Here is a 22,339-nt window from a genome sequence, read left to right as displayed (position 1 = left end):
TACACCAGAAGGCTAGCAATGGCCACACAGGTTCCTATGCCAATGGATCTCTGTAGGTCTCTCTATGCTGTCTGTCATAAAAGCATACCAAAACAAAATATATTGAAGATAAGAAGCAGTTGACTAATACCCACGGTATTCAGCCCAACTCTTCACTGTGTCCTCGCAGCTTATGAAGCCGAGGCTATGAAGCTTGACAAAAGTTGAAAGACTAGAGAAAAGTCGCTGCCCTTCCAAGGCAATCACGACTTCAGCTACGTGACTGCGCGTTTACAAAAAACAGAGAGATTTTCGGCAGCGATTCAACAGGAATATATATATTTACGCATCTTTCAACAGTCCCCCGTAAAATAAAATTGATGTGGCTCAACGCCGGCAATAGTATAAGCATGCCCCAACCGCAACTCTGCAAAAAAGCTTTTTGTTCCACTAGAGCTGTAGCCTGGAATAAGCATCGGCGTAATCCGCAAGCCACGCGGTCGCTTCTAGCAACGCGAGGCACAGCGCTACGGCTCGCAACCAATGTTATAACGACGGCTAGAGCCAGTCCACACTGCTACCATGATTGCTACGTAGTCCAGCAATGACGGAGCTAGATCCCTTGAATAAACAACTAAGCGGACTTAGTCACTTCGCCAGCGTGTCCAAAATCGCGAGGCCAGCGCTTTCTGCATCGCCTGCGAGCTGATGTCGAACGTCATGAAGCTGATGCCGACGGCGATGGGTCCCTTGATCCAGTTCATGCTCAGTCCTTTGTAGAGGCCGCCAATGAGGCCTTCGTTCTTGTAGACCATCATGAGGGTTCCCAACACACTGGTGTAGTTCTGCCCAGTCAGGGGCGCCGTCTGCATCCGCCGCCTCACAATGTCCAGCGGATAGGAACTCGACTGGCCGAACAGGCCACCCACCGCACCAAACACCAAGCGCTCGAATGGGTGCAATTCCGTCGACCCCGTCTGCTCTGTAGAAAGAAAAGCAGCATCAGATTAACACAGTAGTCTCTGAACCCTTGGATACACCAAACAATGCGGGAACATTTGGAATATCTTTCCATCAACTATTAGCAAAAATTATCTTTAAAGGAGTACTGACACGAAAATTTTCAGTTCATTTTTGCATCAAACGAAAGGTCAAGCCTTCAAGAGCCTAGTAGTACTGGTAAGCGTGAGTACACCTTGAAATATTAATTACAATATGTCCTTAAAAGCTAGTTTTGGTTCCTACAGTACCCCGGCGTCATGACAAAGTATGAGCCTCTCGTTACACACTCGCACAAAATATTGTGGCCTTTCCACGGCCGCTCCGCTCTGTGGCTCTGCTGGTGATGCACAAGCAGCCCTTTTCAATGTTTTGGTGCCTGACACCATCAAAACTAGCCATACTGGTGCGTAATCTCACCAGAATTGGTACTGTAACCTGATGTCAGTAGGAATGCCATGCAAAAATTGACTTTAATGTCAAAATAAAATATCAGCATTTACTTAGCTTCACTCTTGATCAGAGCCATCTCTGTATCCAGGAGATTTGTATGGCAAAGTGAACTCAGCTTCGAAAATTGGTGTCGGTACCCCTTTAAAGAGATGCTAAAGCGAAACAAATTAATTTGTACTGATAAGTTATTCCTTGAGAACACCGTTTTCATTCATTTCACCATCATAGGTTTATTATCACACAAGAAAATGAAGATCACAAATTCATTCTTAACCTTTGTGTCGCGATTTCAGCACCTCTTTGTCAGTCATTGCCAATTTTCAGTGTGATGTCACAGGTTGTGAAGCCTTTTTTGAAGAAGAAGCACAACTTAAGAGCATATTTCTCACCAAGTGAGATGGCAGGAAAAGTTGCAGGAAAGTAGGCAGGCTTATCTGAGGAACCACCACGAACACACTTGTGTTCTTTCATTCTCTGTCTCATTCACCACCTTTGGCAGTGCAGCAGCCTAAGTCCACTGCAGGGTGGAGGCCTCTCACGGCGATCTCCAGTTACCCATCTCCTGCGTCGGCCAACTTGGTCCTATACGCCTGCAAATTTTCTAATCTCACCACAACGCCTGATTGTCTGCCGCCCTCGTGTGAATTTCCCTCCCCTTGCCGTCCGTAGTGCTGTGGTCAAGCCTCATTACGCTACAAGAACACTGCATCCAACACAAAAATTCTTCACAATCTCCTATATTCTTTGATGGTGCGTGTGCCATTTCAGTGACAAAGAAATTTCCAGATTGGATCAATGCCACAATCAAGAGCCATGCCTCGGACCAAGGGGAAGGAATTCCTTCATCATGCTGGCCTCCTTCTCAGTTGAAGAATTAAAGCTGAGCACTACAATGCAGTCAGACTTCAACATAACGAACCTTGATACTATAATGAAGTCTGTGGTGTAACAAACTTTTTCGTTTCTGTGTTTCACCTTCACCGAGATGCATGTTCCCTCAATATAGCAAAGCAATTTTGCAATGCAATTCCCATGAGCAAAGAAGTAATACGAAAAATCGCCTTCTAGAGTTCTGTGTGCCAATACCATGACAAGATTAAAAAGCATAGTGGGAAACTCTGCATTAATTTTGGCAATATCTTGGAATGTCTTGGAAGTTTGGAATGTCTGAAATTCTAGACACATTATTTTTGCCATCTAATTTATTGTATAATCGAAGCCACCAGTGGCACTATGTTGTAATTTTATCGCAGCCTTAGACCAGCTCTCTCATGCGCCAATCCGCTGGCAGCCACGGCGGCTGCGGACAGACCAAAAATCGGCTTAGCCACTACACGTAGGTGCTGTACTGTCAAACGTGTGCAACATATTGCGGTACAGCATCTTAAGAATTAAAAGAAACTTCTGCCATGGGACACATCGTGTTCCTTAACTATACAAATGCATGCCCACCATCGCTTGTCACAATGTGAGCACCAGGATGCCCAATAACCGCAGCTAGTATTTAAACGTGGCTGTAACAATTTCGGTGTTTGAGGGCAGCAAAAATGTAGCATTCGTGTTTTCAGATTACCCTGCTTTACGAATGTTCACTGCATTAATTTAGCAGAAACCCCATGCTTAGCAGCAGTCCCAAGCACCACGTCCTTAAAATCCATAGCTGACTGTGCAAATGTTCACGTTAACGATAATCAGCTCTACATTAAATAGAGTGCTGATAGTGTTAACTGTGAAGTCAATGCGGGTAGTCACACACAACATCGAGCCCAAGATGCTGGAACAGTTGCTAAGACAGGATTTCTGCTAAGTAAATAGTGTTCACTTAATAGAAGCTAGCTTTCCTGTTATGCAATTTGCCCAACTAATGGCGGCTAGTCGCTTACTGCAAACAGCGCATCCAAACGCTGCTTGCTTGCGCTATGATGTAGAAAATGTAGACAAGGTTCTCTTGACATGAACACGCATAATAGTCAAGCCCCAGCACGTGCAACTAGCACCTCGTCTCCACTTGAAGCACGACATGTGCCGCCATTAATTGGGCGAATATGCTCAGGGAAGCACACTTGCCGATCATGAAAAGGGTCTATTACTGATTGGCTTTGATTCTGTGATTGGGAAAAAGGCCAGCATAATGTAGCAATTACTTTTCGTTGATACCTATTACTTTGTTATCACCTACTGCTCATGGCTGCCAGAATTTGGTGACAAGGTGGGCAAAGCACCCCTTGAAACAGTGCTGAAGTGCAAGGACAGAAAGAAATGAAACAATCTTAAAGTAATCAACAACAAAGTTAACTTGTGAATTTTAACTAGTTAACATCACCCTCTTATTTGTCTTGCAAGTAATATCTGCCTCTTCAAGTAATCCAGCCAACATGGCTGAATTACTATGTCTACCACAACAGACTTTATAGGTACAGAGGAATGCAAATGTTTCATAAGACTGCTTCCTTTAAAATGGGCAATCCAAAACATTGGAGATGAAGAAGAAAACAAGTGTCTACCATCAGATTTGGAATGTACCAGATAGTAATCCTCATATCTTCAATGGCGCCAATTGCTTGCTGCCACATCAGAAGACTTCTGTCAAGATGTTCTATTAAGAGAAACATGATGCGGTTTCAAACACCATTCCGAACACGCACGTACCCTGATTACATATATGGTACAGCATAAATAAGTGTAATACGCAATAAGAATCATCAAATGGAAAAAGAATTATCCTTACCTGCTCTTAGCCTCTTCAGAGTCTCATACGTAAAAAAACTAGCACCGGCATAGGGGATGACGCCAAGCATCGTGGGTGCGAACCCTCTGTACAAGTTCCTCGGGCCTTCCAATCTCCAGATTTCCCGAAACACTTCAATTATGTTTCGGTACCTATTGGCATAGGTAGAGGAAAGAATAAACAAACAAAACTATGAATCAAGGGATACCTGCAGCCAGTAACAGTCCAAAACTTAACAGTGCAGTGCAAACTCTAAACAGTGCAAATACTAAACTATTTCTGATATCAATAACTCACACAACAGAAGTACCAGTGTGTTAGACAATGGATAGTTTCTGCAGAAATGCAGAAACTACCAGTGCTTACAATACCACATTTAAAGGGTCATGAACCATCCCTTGGGCTTGATGAGAAAATACATCCTGTGTATAGCAGACACTGCTAAGAACCGCTCAGTAAAACCTTGCAGTCGTGTGCAGCAAATGGAGTTTCAAAGCAGAGCGCGAAGTTGCCATTTTCTCAGGAGCTCTTTCTTCATATAGAGGCCTGTGCTCACTCTCTTCGTTAGGTAAGGGCGCCTGCTGTTTGATGTCAAACAACAGATACCATGCTACTGGCCAATAGCCAACATAAATCAAGAGCGGCATTCGGATCAAATGCGCTTCTTGCCACGGGGTACCAGCACCGAACTCTGTAGTCTGCTAACATTACACAGTGAGGCACACTTGCACACAGGAATCGCAATGGGACACAGCGATCACACTTCATCACACATGCTCAAGGTCATGATCTGCTCTAACATAACTTACTTCCCCCTTGCCATCCCTCTCTGCATAGCTTCCAGCACGCTCATCGGGATGAGGGAAGAGAAGCGCTTGAAGCACGCCACAAACCCCGGTAACTTCACTCATTCTTGATGAATCCGAGAAATTCTTGTGGCAATCGATTTATGAGGCAATAAACTCTGATACCGAGAGGTCGTTTGATGATTACTTGGCATAATGGTTCATGACTCCTTTAACATCAAATTTAAGAGTGTATATATATATATATATATATATATATATATATATATATATATATATATATATATATAGGGCAAGTACTACGTACACTATTACAGGATGCTTTAAAGGTGGATAAATAACATGTGTTCAGTTATTGTTAAACTGGTTACTTTATTAATAGGAGTTTTCCAAAAGCTGTCTGCATCATTTAGTGGTAATTAGAGGTTGCTGACGTACATTTAAACTTTCTCAAGATTTGAATGCCACAGCTGTGCAGATGCAGCTTCACGTGCGTTCATTGCGAATTTACATTGTTCTAAATGTGACATGAAAACTATGGCAGCTTGTCAGCTTCGCTATAATTATGGGCTGTGATCACCTGTCTGGCATGGAAACTGCCATCCTTGCACGTGCAACATCCAAGGGGTACGTCAGCGTAGACGCCGTGCAACCAGCCAAGGATCCAGCAAGGAACGTCCGGAAGTAGTGCTTCTTCCTGGAAAGCCCACGTTTATGTTATTAAAAGCCCACAATTCAATAGATTCAACAAGCAGTGCAGTACGCATCAGTTATGACAGTAGCATGTGCATGCTCCAGGAAGTTCTGAACTATATGCATCAGCAGTGCTTCTATAACAAAAACCAAGTTGCACATTACATGCTGGTGAACACACACGCATTTAAATGATAAGAATTGACTCATTCAGAACAAATGTGCAGTTCCCAGAGAAATATTCTTTTGGCATATTGATAAAAAATTGCAACACTTCTTAAGGCATAAAACCATGCCAGAGAAAAACGGTGGATGTAAAAGTTGACTGCAGTCGTTATTAACCTTTTCATTGTGACTGACGTACCGGTATGTTTTCACATTTCTCCTCCACAGTGACACTGACGTACCGGTACATTCTCCATTGTGCATTAAAAAATTCGCACCAAAGTGAAAGATGGTGTGATTTAGCGCAATTCTAATGGTTGCGCTATTTCTCTAATCCTTCTAGAAGCATGTATTTTAGCCCCTTGATGTGTTGGTAGGTGTATTGAAGAGTATGGAGCGACAACGCCCAGCCTTCTTCACTGTGGGACCCCATGGTCGCTCCACATGCACTACTCTCTCAGGCTCAGCGACCATGAGGCGCACGTGCACTTACGGGTATGAGGGTTGTTCTGCCACCTGTCGCAGGTTCGCAGAGCTTTTTTATTATTATTATTATTATTATTATTATTATTATTATTATTATTATTATTATTATTATTATTATTATTATTATTATTCTGTCGGCATGTCTGCTGCAGTGCATCAAGTTCAGAGGCATTTACTCCCTTGCACACTGTACACTACAAATGACAAGTTGTAAAGCATGAAGCAGTTGTCCTGAAGAAAGTATCACAAGCTAGAAACACCTCAGCAGCAAAACAAGATGAATGAAATGTCCATGCCAATACTGCTGCGCATAGCTTCAGTGGTGCTGCCTCTTCGATCAGTCAATCATACTTAATATTGCGCAAAATATTTCACAGCTAACAGGACGAGGGGCCATGGTCAAATATGAAATGGGACCTCCTGTACGCAATAATCAGAGAAGTTACATTGACAGCAACAGTGGAAAACAGAAACTAATGCAATTACAAATAAGTATAAATGATATGCAAATATGGATAAATGGAAAACATGTACACGAATTGCGATATACTGTGAATTTGCATAGCAGGCATGCATCTCTATAGTTGGTTACAACGTGACAATGAATGTAAGCTCCGCCCACAGCGGTCACTTTCCCACCCAGAGAAAATTTGCATAAATTCCCCATGCAATTGCAATTGCTTATTTACGTGACATCAAGCACGTGTTGCCAGGGTGTCGGAACGAAATGTTTTTCGTTTCGGTTTTAGTTTCGTTCCACCGCAAAAAGTTCCCTTCCGTATCTGTTCCGGAACGAAAAAAAAATGTTCCGTAACGGTTCGTAACGGTTCTTTTATGGAAAAATTTGAAGTTAAGGTAATCATAACGAACATTGGATTTGCGATGTAGTTACTTGCCCTGCTCTTAGGAAAGTGGGACAAGGGTAAAATACGTTCTTTAGAGGAGCGGAAGTAACTGTACCACGAATAGACCTCTACCAGCCTACGTCACTCACTCCCCGTGACGTCAGGTCACGTGACCTCTCGGCGCACGTGCAACCGCGGGTGGTTGGCAAAACATTCCCGCTGCCGGCTCGGCCGGCTCAGCGTGGTACAGTCGCACGGTGTTTGGCGCACGTTTTTTTTTTCTTTGGAACCTTTTTCTGAATCTTTCGTTTCCAAGATTATTTGTGGTATGTGTCAAAGAACATATAAATGTGTCGTGGACTGCGTGACGAAAAATTTGCCACGCTGCTGGCTGTTTAACTTGGAGAAGTGAACCCACGTGGTGGTTTGTGCGAGGAACAGCGGCATCGTCTTCGAAAATGTGCCGCGTTTACTGTGGCGTGTAGTGTGTGTTGAAAGGCAACGACGATATCGGTTCACATTTGCGGACGTTGAAACTGACAATATTGTGTGTGGTGTGTGAATAACGATGCATCTTGTTTGCGAAAACATCGGCACGCGTTGTTTCTAACAGGGCAATTTGCAGTGACCGGTTGTCGACGGAACATCAGGATTGGACATTTTATTTGACGCGATGATCTGCGAGTGCGTACATCTCAGTGTTTGTGCTGCGTGCACAAAAAAAAAAGAAAGTGCATGATGTCCGGACTGAAAGGTGAGACTACGCATGAGCTACCAGCGTGTTTTAGCATTGCGGAACATGCACGTACGGTTTACCACGGCGAACATCCAGAACCATACGCGTATCGCCTTTTATTGGAGATATACGTCATAATGGAAGCAGTGGAGATTCTTGTTTGTCATATTCTAGTTAGCTTACCTTTACGGCTCGATATTTATGAAGTGACATTCCGAGTTTGTGTACCAAGTCTAAAGGAGAGGAGCAAGTATGGAAACACGTTGAAGGCATCAGATACAGCGACGTAACCGCGCAAGAGAATATTTATAATTAAATTATTGTGTTCAACATCTCTAAACTGCTCAGTGGATTATGAGGAACGCGGTAGGGGAAAACTTCGCTTTAATTTTCACGGGGATTTTTTAACCGAATGCAGGCTAATGCGTGTTTCCTTCGTTTTTTTTTCTTTGATTCATCTCTGATCAGAATTTTGCGCCGTGAGTGAGAATCTAATCCGTGACCTCGCGGACAGAGCCGCCAATGCTGTACATCGTTTAAAACTGCAGTGCAGATTTCGCTACGGAAATTCATGCCATGCTAATCCATGACATACTAATATTTCTCCAAACAACAGTCGCGTGAAAATGTACAACGTTTGCTTCCGAGGAGCATCAGGTTTTTTTATGGCTGTCATCCACGACGTGCAAATCATATGTTGAACTAACAGAATCGTTCATTACAGGCAGTAAATCTTCCTTCTAACAGCTGTGAGTTCAGAAAACAGCAATTTGCAAAAACTTCTATCGAAGTAAAGCAGACGCACGCAGCGTTGCTATGCAGAGAGATCCCGGCGGCGGAACTTTCTTGCCAACCAGCACCTGCTTCGAAGGCGGGACTTGGGGGCGGGACACTGCCAGTGACGTCACACTGTTTGCAAACAGGGAGAGGTCTATTTCTACCAACTAGCACAAACCAGTATTAATTTGAAAGTCATAGTATTTATTTTCTCAAAAGACAAATACGAATTTTTTAGTGGGCTCAGTGCTTTGTGTCAAGGGAGTGAGCACGATCTCAGAAGCAACACGTCATTGAGTGTACTCTCTGATGTGCGAGACCGCTGCTCTGATAAAGAGATCGCCAGACCTGCACGACACACGCAGCACAGTCACAACGAAAGCTGGAAGAGCGGACTTTGTAGAGCTCGCTGGAGAGTCTCTAAATCATCCCAAATCATCCCAATTCTTCTGAAGTAGAGAAGTTCCCCATATGCCATTTTTCGTCATTCTTCGGAGTCTCGTGGTACACGCTACACATCTGTAAGGCGTTATGTGCACTTTGCGCTGTGACTAATGATGATAAAGAATTATGGCTGATCACTTTGCAGTGGACGGGAAGCAGTGTGGCGGAATGGGCGCCTCCATTCCATTTCAATTCTATTGCGGGGAATTAGAACTTGCCGCAATTCATTCCTTTCAATTCCTCGGAATGAAAAAACTTAGCCCATTCGCACTCCAGGAATGGCCAGGCAGTTCAGTTCCATCAATATAATTTGTCCACGAAGAAGGCACCTTGATAGTTTTATTGAGTTAAGAATGAACGCCCCATAAAACTGATGTCATTAGATGCATAAAGAACTGCAAGAGTACGCAAAACAAGTTACCAAGGTCGAGGGATGGTAGCTTGGTGGCATATCTCGTGCAGTACAACCACCCTACTAATTCCCTAGGGGCAGTTCTCCCGCTACCTATAGTATTTGCATGGTCAGCATGTTTGAACAAATGGTGGTGTTTTAATATTGTTAGTGCTTAAATGCGTTAATGCTAAAACAACGACGTAGCCTATTTTTATGCTGACAAAGGTAGTATTCAAGAAGACTAAGCAGTTTTGCCACGCGTCTGGAGCGGTTGTAAATATGGAGAAAAATAAGATTTGGTTAATGAGGAATAAGACCCTCTAGATCTGCTGGTATTAGTTGGAACAGTGCACCGCTCGAGTACCTTCTGCCTTTGTATCGAATATGGAACACTGGGGGCCACTGCTCGTCAGCCCTCGCAAGCATAGAAGCACTAGCGTGGCACTGTGGTGGAAGACCCGACTGCCACGCAGAGGGCGCGGGTTGAAATGCCATCCGATCCTAGAAATTTGTTTCTCATTTATTTTTTTTTATATCACGCGATAGCGGTCACGGACACCGGCGGCGGTGGACAACTATGGCGCCAAAATCAGCCGTTATGATCTCATAACAGCTTTCGCTGTAACAAACTTCAGCGCCGACAATGCCCTCTCCACGGTGGCCTGCGTGAGAGGCGCGCAAAAACTGCCGTTAAGACGAACTCGGTTAAGAAGAATTCTCGCTTATGCCGAACAACACAGGACCGGTTGTTTGGTTCCCCATAGACTCAATGCAAAAAAAATTCGCTTAAGACGAACCGCCCAAGTGTATTCTTCTGTTAAGACGAACTCTCGCGGTGGTCAACAACGCTGGTGATTCTGCGAAACGAACACTGCAGTCTTGGTTGGGCATTCAGGCGACCGAGAAAAAGCACAAAAGGAAAAAAAAGCGCTTTCGGGAGCAAAGACGCGAAGCAAATCGCGACGCTGAGGGCGCAAGATAAAGGAAAAAGAACGGTCAGCGGATAAAACCGGCATCCCCCTCACCCCCAGCCTGTGGGTGGGGGAGGTGCGGGCTTTATCGGCAAAGAAAGCAACAAAAAGAGTAGGGGGATTTACAACTTGGACCCCCGAGCCATTGTATTCCCCTCCCGTTCTTCAGTTTCCCAGCTGAAGTACAAAGGAGAACAGAAGAACACAAGAGTTTGGGGCCCCTCCGCCGTGGTCAGAGGGGCAAACGCAAGGGGAGTGGGAAAAAAAAAAGAAAGCGACAACAGGAACAAAAATGGTCTGTGCATTACAATCGAGTACGAAACCAAAACCACGATCACGGCGCACTCCCGTCAGAGGGGTCAGGTGCATTGTCATCGCCATAACACAATGGCGGCCGAGCACATGTATTTTGTGGTCAATTCGCGTTGGTTCGCATCAAGGAGGTTAAACAAAAAATTGCTGGAGTGGCGACTATTGCGCAAGAGTGAAGCCGTACCCACCACAAGATGGCGGCGGCGCCCGCCATCTTAGTAGGGGCACGATGAACCATCGGCGTTAGGCGACCGAAAGCCAGCGTTTTCCTCGCACGCTAGCCGAGTTTAATATGGCAACTTTTAGGGGTCAGATACTGCTCCAAGTGTGTCGTTGCGTTACTAGTTTTCTCAAATAAGCCTCAAAGTCATGGGAAATTTTATTGTAGATCAATCGCCAATACTCCTCTGAACGGGTTACTTTTGTCGGCAACAACGATCTTTTATTTCATAATTAACGTAGTATTTACTCTAACAGATCAAAGCCATTTGATCTCTGAGTGGGCACCACCAGAAAAGAGCATGTTTCCGAGCTCTTTGGTGGGCAAAAGCTGGCTTCACTTTTGCTGGCAAGGCGTTGCGAGAGCTTCCACTCCAGAATTTTTTTTAAACCTCCTTGGTTCGCATAGGACCTGTGTGCGTTGTATCTAGGGTTGCCACCTGCCCGGTTTTGGACCGGCCGGGCAGGTTTTTTAGACAAGGGACCGGTCGCCGGTCCGCACCTAAGACCGGCCGTCATTGGCCGGTTTTTTGCTCATCGTATCCCGGGTTTTTTTTTTTTTTTTTTACTCTTCTCCGTGTTGACCGCACGTGTTGACTGAGGAATTCCACCTGCGTGGTCGGGGACTGACCGGCGGTCAGTCCCCGACCGCGTTGTTCAACAACTACGACGGTAAATATTTATCGTCACTCACCAAAACTCTTACGCTATTAGTCAAGCACTTTCTGGGATACCTTCAAGTCTAGCGATCATTGGAATAGAGCATATTATTGCACGTGTATGGTACATGAATATCCGACATTTTTGTGGCATAGGTACATTTTAACATTCCTTTGTGTCTATTCGCAATGCCCATAGACTGTCGCGCCACCGAGCGGAATTCGGGAGCGTCCTCTCGAGGAGGGTTAGTAGACGACAAAATGGCGTCACTATGCAGTCGCTCCCTTGCTCGGCTGTGCTAGCCTCAGTGTTAACGCGTTGGCAAGAAAGGAACACTACGACTTTGCATGTTCCCTTCATCAGTGAACAAACCGGGCCCTCCGTGACACGAGAAATCTGATTCGTTCTTGCGAGACGCGAACTTTTCGTGAAAATACGTGGCAACTCGCGCTTTCAATGCTAGCCCACAGTGTACACATACTATCAGCTTCACGAGGCTTTCTGTAACCACGTAGGTTAGTTAAATGTTATCGTCTGACATATTCAGTTGAAGCTCACCCTGTTTTACTTGTATATAGCATTAGTCAGTGTTTCTTGTAGTGCATGAATCCCATAACACTGTACGCGGGAGGTCGCGCCGGCTCGCGATGTGCTCTTGTAAAACTGAGCGATCTCAATTTGTCGATACATTAAAATAGGGCATCTATCCTTTGTCAGCAAACCGCTGTTACGAATCGTGCGAGCGACGTTTCAATCATTCGAGGACGCGTCCGCTCGACGCCTTTCGTGGAGCGAACGCTTTCCATCCACGCCGTCCTTCGCCAGCGTGTTGGTTTTCCAAGCCACCGCTGCGCCGCTTGTTTTTGTACGTTTGTTGATAGGTGGCAGCACACTGCAAGCGATTTGCTTGTTGACCGGTCTGAGAGCAAAACGTTCTCCGCGCCCAGACCCAGACGTCTAACGTGGTGACGCGGAGTGGTCGAAGTCGTTCGGCGGAGGAAATTCTTCACATTGCTTTCAGCAGTGATGTAGAAAGAAACTATCTTGACGACGAGGATTTTTCACTGCAAGTAGAAGACTGTGAAAGCACCGAGAGTGACAGCGACGATGAACCACCAGCTGCTAACTCATGAGGAGCGAGTTGCACTTCACGTCCTCTCGTGCGTTAATGTTCTTTCACGCTCGTAAGTCACTTTGATTGTATTTAATGTATAATATCCTTGAGCGAGATCAAAATAAAAGCATAGTTCCTCTTGTGCATTGCATGTATCACAATTATTGTGGATATTATGGAGCGCCGCATGCCGCCAACCCGCTCAAGCTCGACCAACGAAGCGAAATGGTTAGAGCGATGGAACGTGCAGTAACGGCCACAATCCACGCCTCTCGGCGAACTTCTTCGACGTTGCGAAAAGCATACGTGTTTATTCTTTTCGATATTCATGTTTCGATCGTGCTTATCGAACCTGCAACATGCGAGTGAAGTACACACGGCTAGAGTCTCAGCATGGCTGTGACACACGCGCTACTGAATGGCATGTTACATGCTTGTGTTCCGCGTTTTCGACTGCGCAAGTAATGACGACGAGGTATTATCACAGAACACTTTTATGTTTGCAAGCCATCATCACGCGCAGCAGCGATGGCGCTACTCGCTGGCGGCCTACTAGTGCGGCAAATCCGTCAGACAGGCTCGGTAAGTACTACCTCGGAGTGCCGTTCATACAGGTTTATGTAGCACGCACAGGATTTCGCAAAGCATCGTTATGCACGGTAACGGAGCTGAAATATAACCTTTCACTTCGCAGCAAATAATTAGGTGGCGAGTACTTAGCACTTTCCATGGTTTGGGAAAGTATTTTAGTCTCATATCCATTTCAGCGCAGCTCATGACTTCATCCGGTGAAAGTGGCACGGTCCGTACGTTCGCACGTCCTATCTGTTTCTATGCTAACAAACGGGTTGACCCTCCTCCTGGCGCCATATTGAAAAGCACGGCGCGCCACCTATAGTTCGTGGGCATTGCGAATAATGCCACTGGCCTGTTGGATTCAGACGCAAAGAAGAGCTTTTTTTATGGACGAAGCATTGTGGTTCCTTTTCAGTGCAGCACATTCAGACTAATAAGCGAAGCGTCATTCCAATCACGGGTACTTTTATGTCAGCAATTAGGCTAGTTGGTTAGCTGAGTGTGCTGCTTTTGTTTGTGCATTGGGTTTATTTGGCTCAATGAAAGCAATGTTACATTAAATGGCACTGCATGCCGAAGAATTGACATAGCGTCTATTGTTCAGCATTATTTTAATCTCCCGTTAACTCCCCCCCCCCCCCCCCGAATAAGGGCCGGTTTTTTTTTTCGGTAAAAGGTGGCAACCCTAGTTGTATCTGTTCCCAGTGAAGTGCAAATTGTGATCAGCCATTTTGATTATGGAAGCGCACGACAAGGGAAGGCTATTTTGCACAGTGAATATAGCTGCGTTGTGTCTTTTTCGTGGCGAGGCTTGTGACCGTGAGTAGCCCGATGGGATATCTTCAGCTGCACGTCGTTCAGGAAAAGTTACTACGGGCCGAAAACGGCAAAATATCCGGACCTCGAAGAAAACCTTGCAGACTTTCTTAAGCAACTCAGCGTATAATGACTTTGTCAAGGCAACAGCACGCGACTGAGGCCCACCCAGAAGTGATCTTAGAGCCAGCAAAACAGGCTCACAGAAGAAAACGAACTGCCAGGACAATAAATTTTACATTCTTTGAAGGAAAATTGTGCTTCTCTCTCTCTTTTTGTAATCGTCAACATAGGAGCGTGCTACAGTTTTATCATTAAAATGTGGTAGCAGTATGTACATGAATTTCTTTTATTTTTGAACCCGCGAAATCAGGTGCTCGTACGATTCGTGTAAGTACTCTGCTTGAAGGCATAGTTTTTATCTAGATGAGCCAAATAAATGCTTTTTCTTGTCTTTTTGCCGCCATTGTAGGCCTACTCCATTCAGTGTTTTCAAGTAACATATTTGGATGCACTTGGCATGTTACCATGTCTCTTTTTAGGGGCACTTCTGATAAGCCGAACTCCTGATAAGACGAACAGATGACCGCGGCCCCTTCGAGTTCGTCTTAACGGGAGTCTACTGTATAAACATCTCTGGTTGCCACTGTTTTCGTTTTCCGCACAATTTCAACATATCTTTGCTTTGGAATTCCTGCCTGGGGTACGCGCTAATACCGTACCCTGAGATATGCTCACATTGCACGAGCTCAGTTGCTCCGGATTGCGAAGTTTTCTCGTGAACCGAAAAACGATTGAAAAAATTTCGTTTTCACTCTGGAACGAAATAATAAATAAAGTTTCGGTTACGTTTTCGTTCCAGTCCAAAATATCGTTTTTTTCGTTTTTCGTTCCGTTCCGACACCCTGCGTGTTGCACAATTTAACAAGGCGACATTCCCATACAGGCACATGTTCTTGTTGCTAGCTTTTGGTTGAAAACTCAAACTTTCTGGCAAACTTAAGCAAAAGTTAAGACTTCACCGCTCAGCCAAATGCAACATTTCAACTAGGGACGACGGACTCTTAATTCATAATACACATAGCCTTTACAAAGCAGCGAAGGAGTATTTATGGTTAGAACGGAAACCACCAAGCACGACTCTCTTGCACGAATGAATGACGTGCGCGCCGCGGTACAGTGGGTACCACCTATAGCAGAGGTCTCAAAACTCAACTCAGCTAGTGGGCCACAGTCATGAAATTTAGTCTTCCGCAAAGGCCAGGACAGTGACAATCGTTGGAGTGGGGGTTCAACAGAATGTGAGCTAACATCGCCATTTGAATCAAGGCCTTTACCATATTTCATACATGGGTCATTTCTGAAGGGTATTTGATGTCAGGTTTTGAGAAACATATCGATACCAATCTTAAGAATGACTGAAACCCGGACGCAGATTCTGAAATATAGAGTTTTATACTCCACGGTCATGTTCAATACACAGTGAGCGCATGGAGTGCCTCACGAAAAAAATGCTTGAGACCAGTTATGTCTGTGTAGTTCAGGATCACACTTATAAGAAAATTAAAAAGTATACGGGACAAAAACGGCAATGTGCGTGCCGGGCTGCTAGCGAGAGGTGCTAGCGCAGCCCACAAGCCCCGTATTTGAGACCCCTGATCTATAGACACCTGCTCTGTATGGATTAGAGTACTAATAGCACAGAATTGCACATGATGTAGTGAAATCACCTATACAGAAAGTTTTGACCGCTCACCTCCTTTCGTTTGTATCCACCTTGAGGATGATCTTCCAGTGCTCGTGAGCAGCGTACTGGCAGGCGGCGAAGGGGACAACTCTTGCCATGGTGGCTGTGTTACCTCGCCACCAACTGAGCAGGCCATGCTCCTTGTACGATTTGACCAGGAACTGAATCGCCTTGGTAAACGAGAACTGCTCATTGTGTACTGCAATTAGGTGCCACGTTTGGAGAAGAAAAAGAAGCGCAAAGTGAAGATATTAGCTCAGACACAGCACTGGCAAATTTAGGGACATACTCCCAAGTTTTTTTTTTTTACTTAAGGTCATACATGTACGTGTGCACTAAGGGTCTTACAGCTTTTATTAATCTGCGAGCAGCATATGGAAGCAGGTGTGATGACAATTCACACTGAAAACGTTTACTGAATGTACAACAATGCTAGATACTAGCTTATAGTACTTGGATGTAGTTCTCATGTACACTGTACAACTGCAGTAAAGTATGGCAGCTAATATATTAATTGTTGGGGTTTTACATCCCAAAACCACGATATGATTATGACAGACGCCATAGTAGAGGGCTCCGGAAATTTCAACAACCTGGGGTTCTTTAAAGGGGTACTGACACAAAAATTTCGGCCTCACATTTTTTTGCTGCAAAGTATTGCTGGGGTCTGTTAGTCATAACACAGCACATCGTTTGCTGCAGTGTGTGACATATAATTAATTACAGGCTCCTCATTACTGACCAGTCTCAGTTTCGGTTTGACAGAGTTACAAAAACTACAAGCCGCCGGGTGCAACTATCACCATGTAGCATGTGCAACGCGCGACATGTCAGCACACAGAACTGTGACGCACTTGTGCACGGTCCACAGCACAGTCAGCACAAGGAAATCAAGAAGTCCTTTCGAACAGGAAACGGGAAGGCTGTGTCACCAAACACAAAACTTTCAACGCGTGCGCCACGGCCATGGACTCACAAGCAGCCGCCGAAAAGTAGTCTGCTGGCATAAGCGCAGCAAGAGAGAAATGGCGACTATGACGTCATCATAACTTGCTGTATTGGCTGCAGCAAGGTGATGGCAGGGAAGTAGGGGGGTCACCGTTGGGTCACTTTCAAGGATGTCGATGTAGCAAGGTGCAGCGTATAGCGCTGGATCGCGCACGTGAACTTCAAAATTCATATCAAATACCTTCCAAGCTATATTCGCTGTTGATATGACAGATGACATATGCATGTTCACAGGAATCGATCCTGCAGGCTATCTTGGCTGCTAAGTTTTGTGTCAGTACCCCTTTAATGTGCACATAAATCTTAGCACACGGGACTCTAGCATTTTGCCTGTATTGAAATGTGGCCGCCCCATGGCCGGCATTGAATCCCGCAAACTCAAAGTACGGAAGCCGAAATCCATGTTCCTCTGGAACTAAATCATCAGTTTGTTGCAAGTGTGCTTTTCGCTTTTAATTTTGTGGCGCCCAAGGCGTCAACAGGAAAGGGGGGTGGTCAGACTACCGTGCCACCTTAAATTAAGAAGAGACTCTGCGCATGCCTTTGCTTGAGACCTTTTTCTTTCCCTCCTTCTTTCTCTCTTCTGGATTTAAAGGGGTCATGAAGCACCCCTTGGGCTTGTTGAAGAAACAGATCCTGCGGAAAGCTGACACAGCTATGAAATGCTCAGCCAAATATTGCAGTCGTGTGCGCTGCGTAAAGGCTACAAGCGGAGCGCGAAGTTGCTGTTTTCTCAGGCACCCTCTTTTCAAACAGAGGCCGGTTCTCACTCTTGTCGGTGGGCGGGGCGTCTGCCAGTTGACGTCGTGTATCTGCTTCGTCACGTCGCAAAAGACATAGCATCCTCATTGGCCGATAGCCGACATAAATAGAGAGCGGCGTTTAGATCAGATGCGCTTCTTGCCACGGGGTGCCGCCACTTGCCGGCGCCGCACTCCTCAGTCTGCTAACTTTGCATGGCAGCCGCACTTGCGCATGCGAATCACAGCGGGAGAGCGATCGCATTTCATGACGTGCGCTAACGTAACTTCTTTCCCCCGTGCCATCCCTCCCTGTGTAGCTTCCAGTGCGCTCGTTGGGACGAGAAAAGAGAGAAAGTGCTGAGAGCGTGCGCGAAACACCCGTAACTCTGCTCATTCTTGACGGATTCGAGAAGTTTTTGCCGCAATCAATTCGGGAGGCAGGAAACTCTTATACTGAGGTCATTAGATCATTACTTGGAAAAGTGGTTCATGACCCCTTTAATACGTTGACGTGCACGAGCATTCACAATTTATGCCACCAGTAAACATGCAGCACCTGAATAAGCGAAAAATTTTATCCCTACTTGAATGCATTTTCTGTGAAAGAATGTTTGAAAAATAACACATATGCCAACCACAGCGTGGCGCGTGCGATGCATTATTGCTTCTAGTATTTGCTGTTTGTCAAATAAAAGTGGACAAGGACACTTGATTTGGCACAAAAACAATGTTATGGATCACCGATACCAACCAGCCCAAAACCACAGCCTACTTTGGCATACAGTAGTTCACGGTTAAAGTTCTTCATCTAGACTACAACATGCATGAGGTAAACCATATAGTGAAGATGCATAGCGAGAAGCACACTAAAATGCAGTAGTTTGGCAAAGCATGTGCATTCAGAGGCAACTGCAGTGATAACAAAAAAGCTTCAGAACAAAGAGGAACCAATAAGAAAAAAGAAAAGGTTAAAGCAGGAACGTTCAAGCTGCCTAAAATATAGCAGGCATAGATGAAGTTAGCAAGAGCAAAACATCTCGACACAAGGCACGATCTTTGTCAGGTTATACAATGCAACAAGCTGAAGTAAAAACATTTTAACTCAAGTAACAACTGCTTTAAACGGTTCCACAAGGCTGCATGCATTAGCACAAGCTCAAACAAACAAAATAGATAGAAGTAACCTAACAGAGTTTCTTTCACAGTCAGGTGTGTCATTTGAACAACGGCAATAGCAGTAGTAATGTAGCAGATTGCCATCAAAGGCATGCATCTTACTTTGGAAGTTAATCTTTGTGCGATCAAGAGGCGCTATAGTCGTCTTTGCAAGAGAGCCGGCTAGTGCTCCTGCAATGAATGATGTGATAACCTTATCTCGATTCGTTATCTGCAAGCAAGAAGGATAAAAACAAAGGATCGTAAGTAATTTGCAACATTCAGAAAAAGGACAGTGACACAACGTACATGCCGTACAGTAGTCAAAGAACTGAGAACAAAAAAAAGAAAATGAGTAAAAAAAATTTTTAAGCATTCAGCAAAGAGCACTCAAAGTCACACTGCAAAAGCTTAACCATCAGCAAGCACCACACACAAATTAGTCAAACTTTGGAGGACAATTTGCACAGACTGTACACGTATAAAGGTGGGATTTAGTTGAACAGTTCAGTGGAGGCGTTGGTTTTACCATGCACATTGCTAATAGAGACAATGGCACGTAAGACAGTTAAGATGAAGTCAGTCTACTACGAAAATTTTTTTTTCTGTCTCTCTGTTGAGAGAAACAACTCATAAGATTAGTTATCTGCTATAGTAGATACAGTGTCTATTTAATTCTGATCAGAAATTATTAGCATGCTGCACACATCTACAAGGTCACCTTCACTGAATGCTTAAAGAGCATTCCAGTCACAATCAGTGCAGTGTGCAGGTGAAGTCAGTGGAAAGGGAAACGAAGAGATGTAAGAAATGTTTGCAGAGGTGGAAGAGAGCAAGCAGTGATTGCAAAATTATCTGCCTTTACCGCAACTTCTCCCTCAGCCATTGAACGAAAAGATCAGCCTAGGCAAGTGTTGTCTCCAAACCTAGCCCAAAGAATGAGAGAAACACAAAATGAGCGAATAAAATTTGAGCCCAGAAACTTCATCAAAGTTGTTACAAGTGTTCCTTTCGACTCCTTTAGCATGTCCGAAAAGTTTGTTTAGCATAATGTTAGTTTAGCACGGTGGTATTTCAACAGTATGCTTGTGCATCAGTAAATACCTACCACCCTTAACCAATGTCTTTTCATGAAAGCAACCAAGCAGAATGGATTAGTTCTGTTTCAAAGTGCAAGAATCAAATTTGTGTTACATGGAATGTGAAAGTATGCAAGAGATACCTGGAGGGGTATTCTGTAAGAGTTAACTACCACCACCAAGAGCACTGCATGCCTCCATGCGGTGGTGTGTTTCTTTATTTCTTTGACATAACATGTGCAGCTGGCCACACAACTATCTAAAACTTTCAATTGCTACGTTATGATGCAGTGAAGTCCATACTTGTGTACTGCTCATGACCTGTGGGAACAATAAGGATGATCATACAATCAGAGCATTCAGCCGAATGCCTTGAGCGTAGCAGTTTCTGTATCACTACTCTTTCTTAGCTTTGCAGCCTAGTATATCCTTGTGTGCTGCGGATAGAAGGGCAGATGGCTGCAGCAGCCAGACCAATTGGCACCACGTCAACACAGTTAATACTGCCATCCAGCCTATTGGCAATGCTTATAATTGGAGTCGAGGGTATGCTGATGTTGCCACCACGAGCAAAATCTCGGTTATGGCCATTTCGCAGCAACCCTGTTGCTATAAAGACCAAAGGACTTTCTTCTTGTAGGATGCATAGACAGAGGTAAAGACATTTAGCCGCTGTGATTTGTGGCCCATAAAAGAAACCAAATACACAGCAGCGTGAAGTACTACTCAACTACTTACCTCGTATTGTGGTTCATCGTCCCAATGGCTGAATGCATCAGGTGCCGGTTCAGTATTTTCCTCACTTTCAGCGGGGTCTGGTATCGGCAATAATTTTAATTTCATGCCAAAATTTCACTCAGGCCCCTCCAGTTTTTAAGCCTGAAATAACCGATGAGCAGAGTTACTTCTCTTCTGCAATGTACAATCCAACACGTGAACCAAATATTTCACTTACAGAGTGATGCGAGAAGGGCATCTATGAGAAAGCAATGAAGTTGAAAGAAGAACCAGCTGAATGAACTATTAACACACGATCTGGCCCATCTGCCACTGCGTCAGTACATTCAAATCCTTAGTGCATGCATTTCCGTCTATCCCTTTTATAACACTGTACAAAGAGTATTCCAAGTGCCTGCCACACTTATGACAATTATTTGCATATATTTTCAAGGAAATAATGGGAACAGGCAATAAATATGCAGGTGCTAAATTTCTTTTCCTGAATAACATTGGTATTGAAAATTTTGAGTTTAGCTTTATGTCTAGGGGTGCATTATCAGAAGATCAGAGTACAGGTTTCTTTCACTAGAGTCACATCGGCAGAACACAGGCCTTTTCTTTTGGTAATATTTACATATCCCGCATGTGCGTGTAATTTGAAAGTCATGGCAGCATAGCACCTGCGATATGTTTCTTTTCTCGTTACTATCGCTAATGTTATGCAGCTTATAGACTACAAGGACGCTTCCTCACTGTTCTGAATAGGTATCTGATTACTCATGTTTTCTCAAACACGCTCACGTTGTTCGTCTCAGCAACATCAATCAATCAATAAGAAACCCGTGCGTGCCAGCAAAGTCGGTTGCTTCAAACACGGACAAAAAAAAAAAAAGAGAAAGAAAGGCCGTAAACTTACATAAGATGTGCTAGACACAAGCGAAGAAATAATGATATTTTACAAGGGCAGGAAATCTTTGATACTCAACCCAATTTTATCTTCCCGATCATCATACAAGTGCTGATGCCAAGAATACTTCGGGAGCATCCAAGGGTGAAGCGCAGAGGCCCGGGGCACACCGGCAGGTCAATGCTTCATAAATCATTGCTTGCGACACTTTTATCTTTAGATAGCACACGGCACGACGACCCCTCGACAAATACAGGTAAAGGCGGCTAGAGGCATTACTCACATCGGTACAGGTGAGCAAGGTCGCAAAAACAGCAACAGATCTCCGCAGCACACAGCCAGGCAATGGGAAAGGTCCCCCCTCACTCGTGCAAAGCCAGCATCCGCTACACGTGCTCTACGTTGGCCGGGTGCGCTTGTGTACCGAGGTATTTTAACTTGCATTAAAAAGAGGAACGATGCCGACGATGCTACAACGCCGACCGGAACTGGCATGAGAGAGCGGTCCTTTTGGGATTGCCGGAACGACGTAGAGCTTACGTCATTAAACCACACCCGTGTCGCCGTGTGGCGGTTCTTTTAAACGCAGGTACTTTCGCTCAATGAAGCGGAGTGGTATGTGTAGCGTTGTTCAAACACTTCGGCCGTAATACGAACGTCAGCGTGTTTTCATCATGATATCGCCTCCTTCCTTGCTTATAACCGCCACAGTCTTTGGTTTCGCGTCCGTAAGATTGAGTGAGTGACCGTGCTGACGGCACAGCAATCAGTGCGGCATATTTAGATTAGCGTCCGCGCAGCAATCAG

The 22,339-nt window shown here is 44.7% G+C and overlaps 1 protein-coding gene across 4 annotated transcripts; it reads right to left on the bottom strand.

Moving 5' to 3' along the window:
- LOC119394026 (mitochondrial coenzyme A transporter SLC25A42) lies at positions 1-22,053 on the bottom strand. Of its 4 annotated transcripts, none has more exons than XM_037661237.2 (7): positions 21,816-22,053; positions 20,644-20,784; positions 18,950-19,058; positions 15,930-16,119; positions 5,546-5,662; positions 4,160-4,311; positions 1-961 (listed from the first exon to the last, which is right to left on the bottom strand). In XM_037661237.2, exons 2-7 carry the CDS (start codon positions 20,746-20,748, stop codon positions 624-626), a joined length of 1,011 nt encoding a protein of 336 aa, XP_037517165.1. In that variant the 5' UTR covers positions 20,749-20,784; positions 21,816-22,053; the 3' UTR covers positions 1-623. The 4 variants fall into 4 exon arrangements, with proteins under 4 accessions (XP_037517165.1, XP_037517166.1, XP_037517167.1 ...); XM_037661238.2 differs by lacking the exon at positions 21,816-22,053 and adding an exon at positions 21,612-21,743; XM_037661239.2 differs by lacking the exon at positions 21,816-22,053 and adding an exon at positions 19,692-19,752.
- Positions 22,054-22,339: the final 286 nt, after the last annotated feature.

Source organism: Rhipicephalus sanguineus, chromosome 5, assembly GCF_013339695.2.
Source record: "Rhipicephalus sanguineus isolate Rsan-2018 chromosome 5, BIME_Rsan_1.4, whole genome shotgun sequence".
Taxonomy (NCBI): Eukaryota; Metazoa; Arthropoda; class Arachnida; order Ixodida; family Ixodidae; genus Rhipicephalus; species Rhipicephalus sanguineus.
Note: the sequence above shows the minus strand (reverse complement) of the source record. Positions and strands in the feature narration are given on the sequence as shown.

What these genes read in the sequence shown, in the direction of transcription:
- LOC119394026 (XM_037661237.2), bottom strand. Translation starts at nt 20,748, where the DNA reads ATGAAATTAAAATTATTGCCGATACCAGACCCCGCTGAAAGTGAGGAA. An exon ending in CACAAAGATTAACTTCCAAA is followed by an intron (nt 16,120 to 18,949) that starts GTAAGATGCATG and finishes ACCTAATTGCAG; the next exon opens with TACACAATGAGCAGTTCTCG. An exon ending in GCAGTTTCCATGCCAGACAG is followed by an intron (nt 4,312 to 5,545) that starts GTGATCACAGCC and finishes CTATGCCAATAG; the next exon opens with GTACCGAAACATAATTGAAG.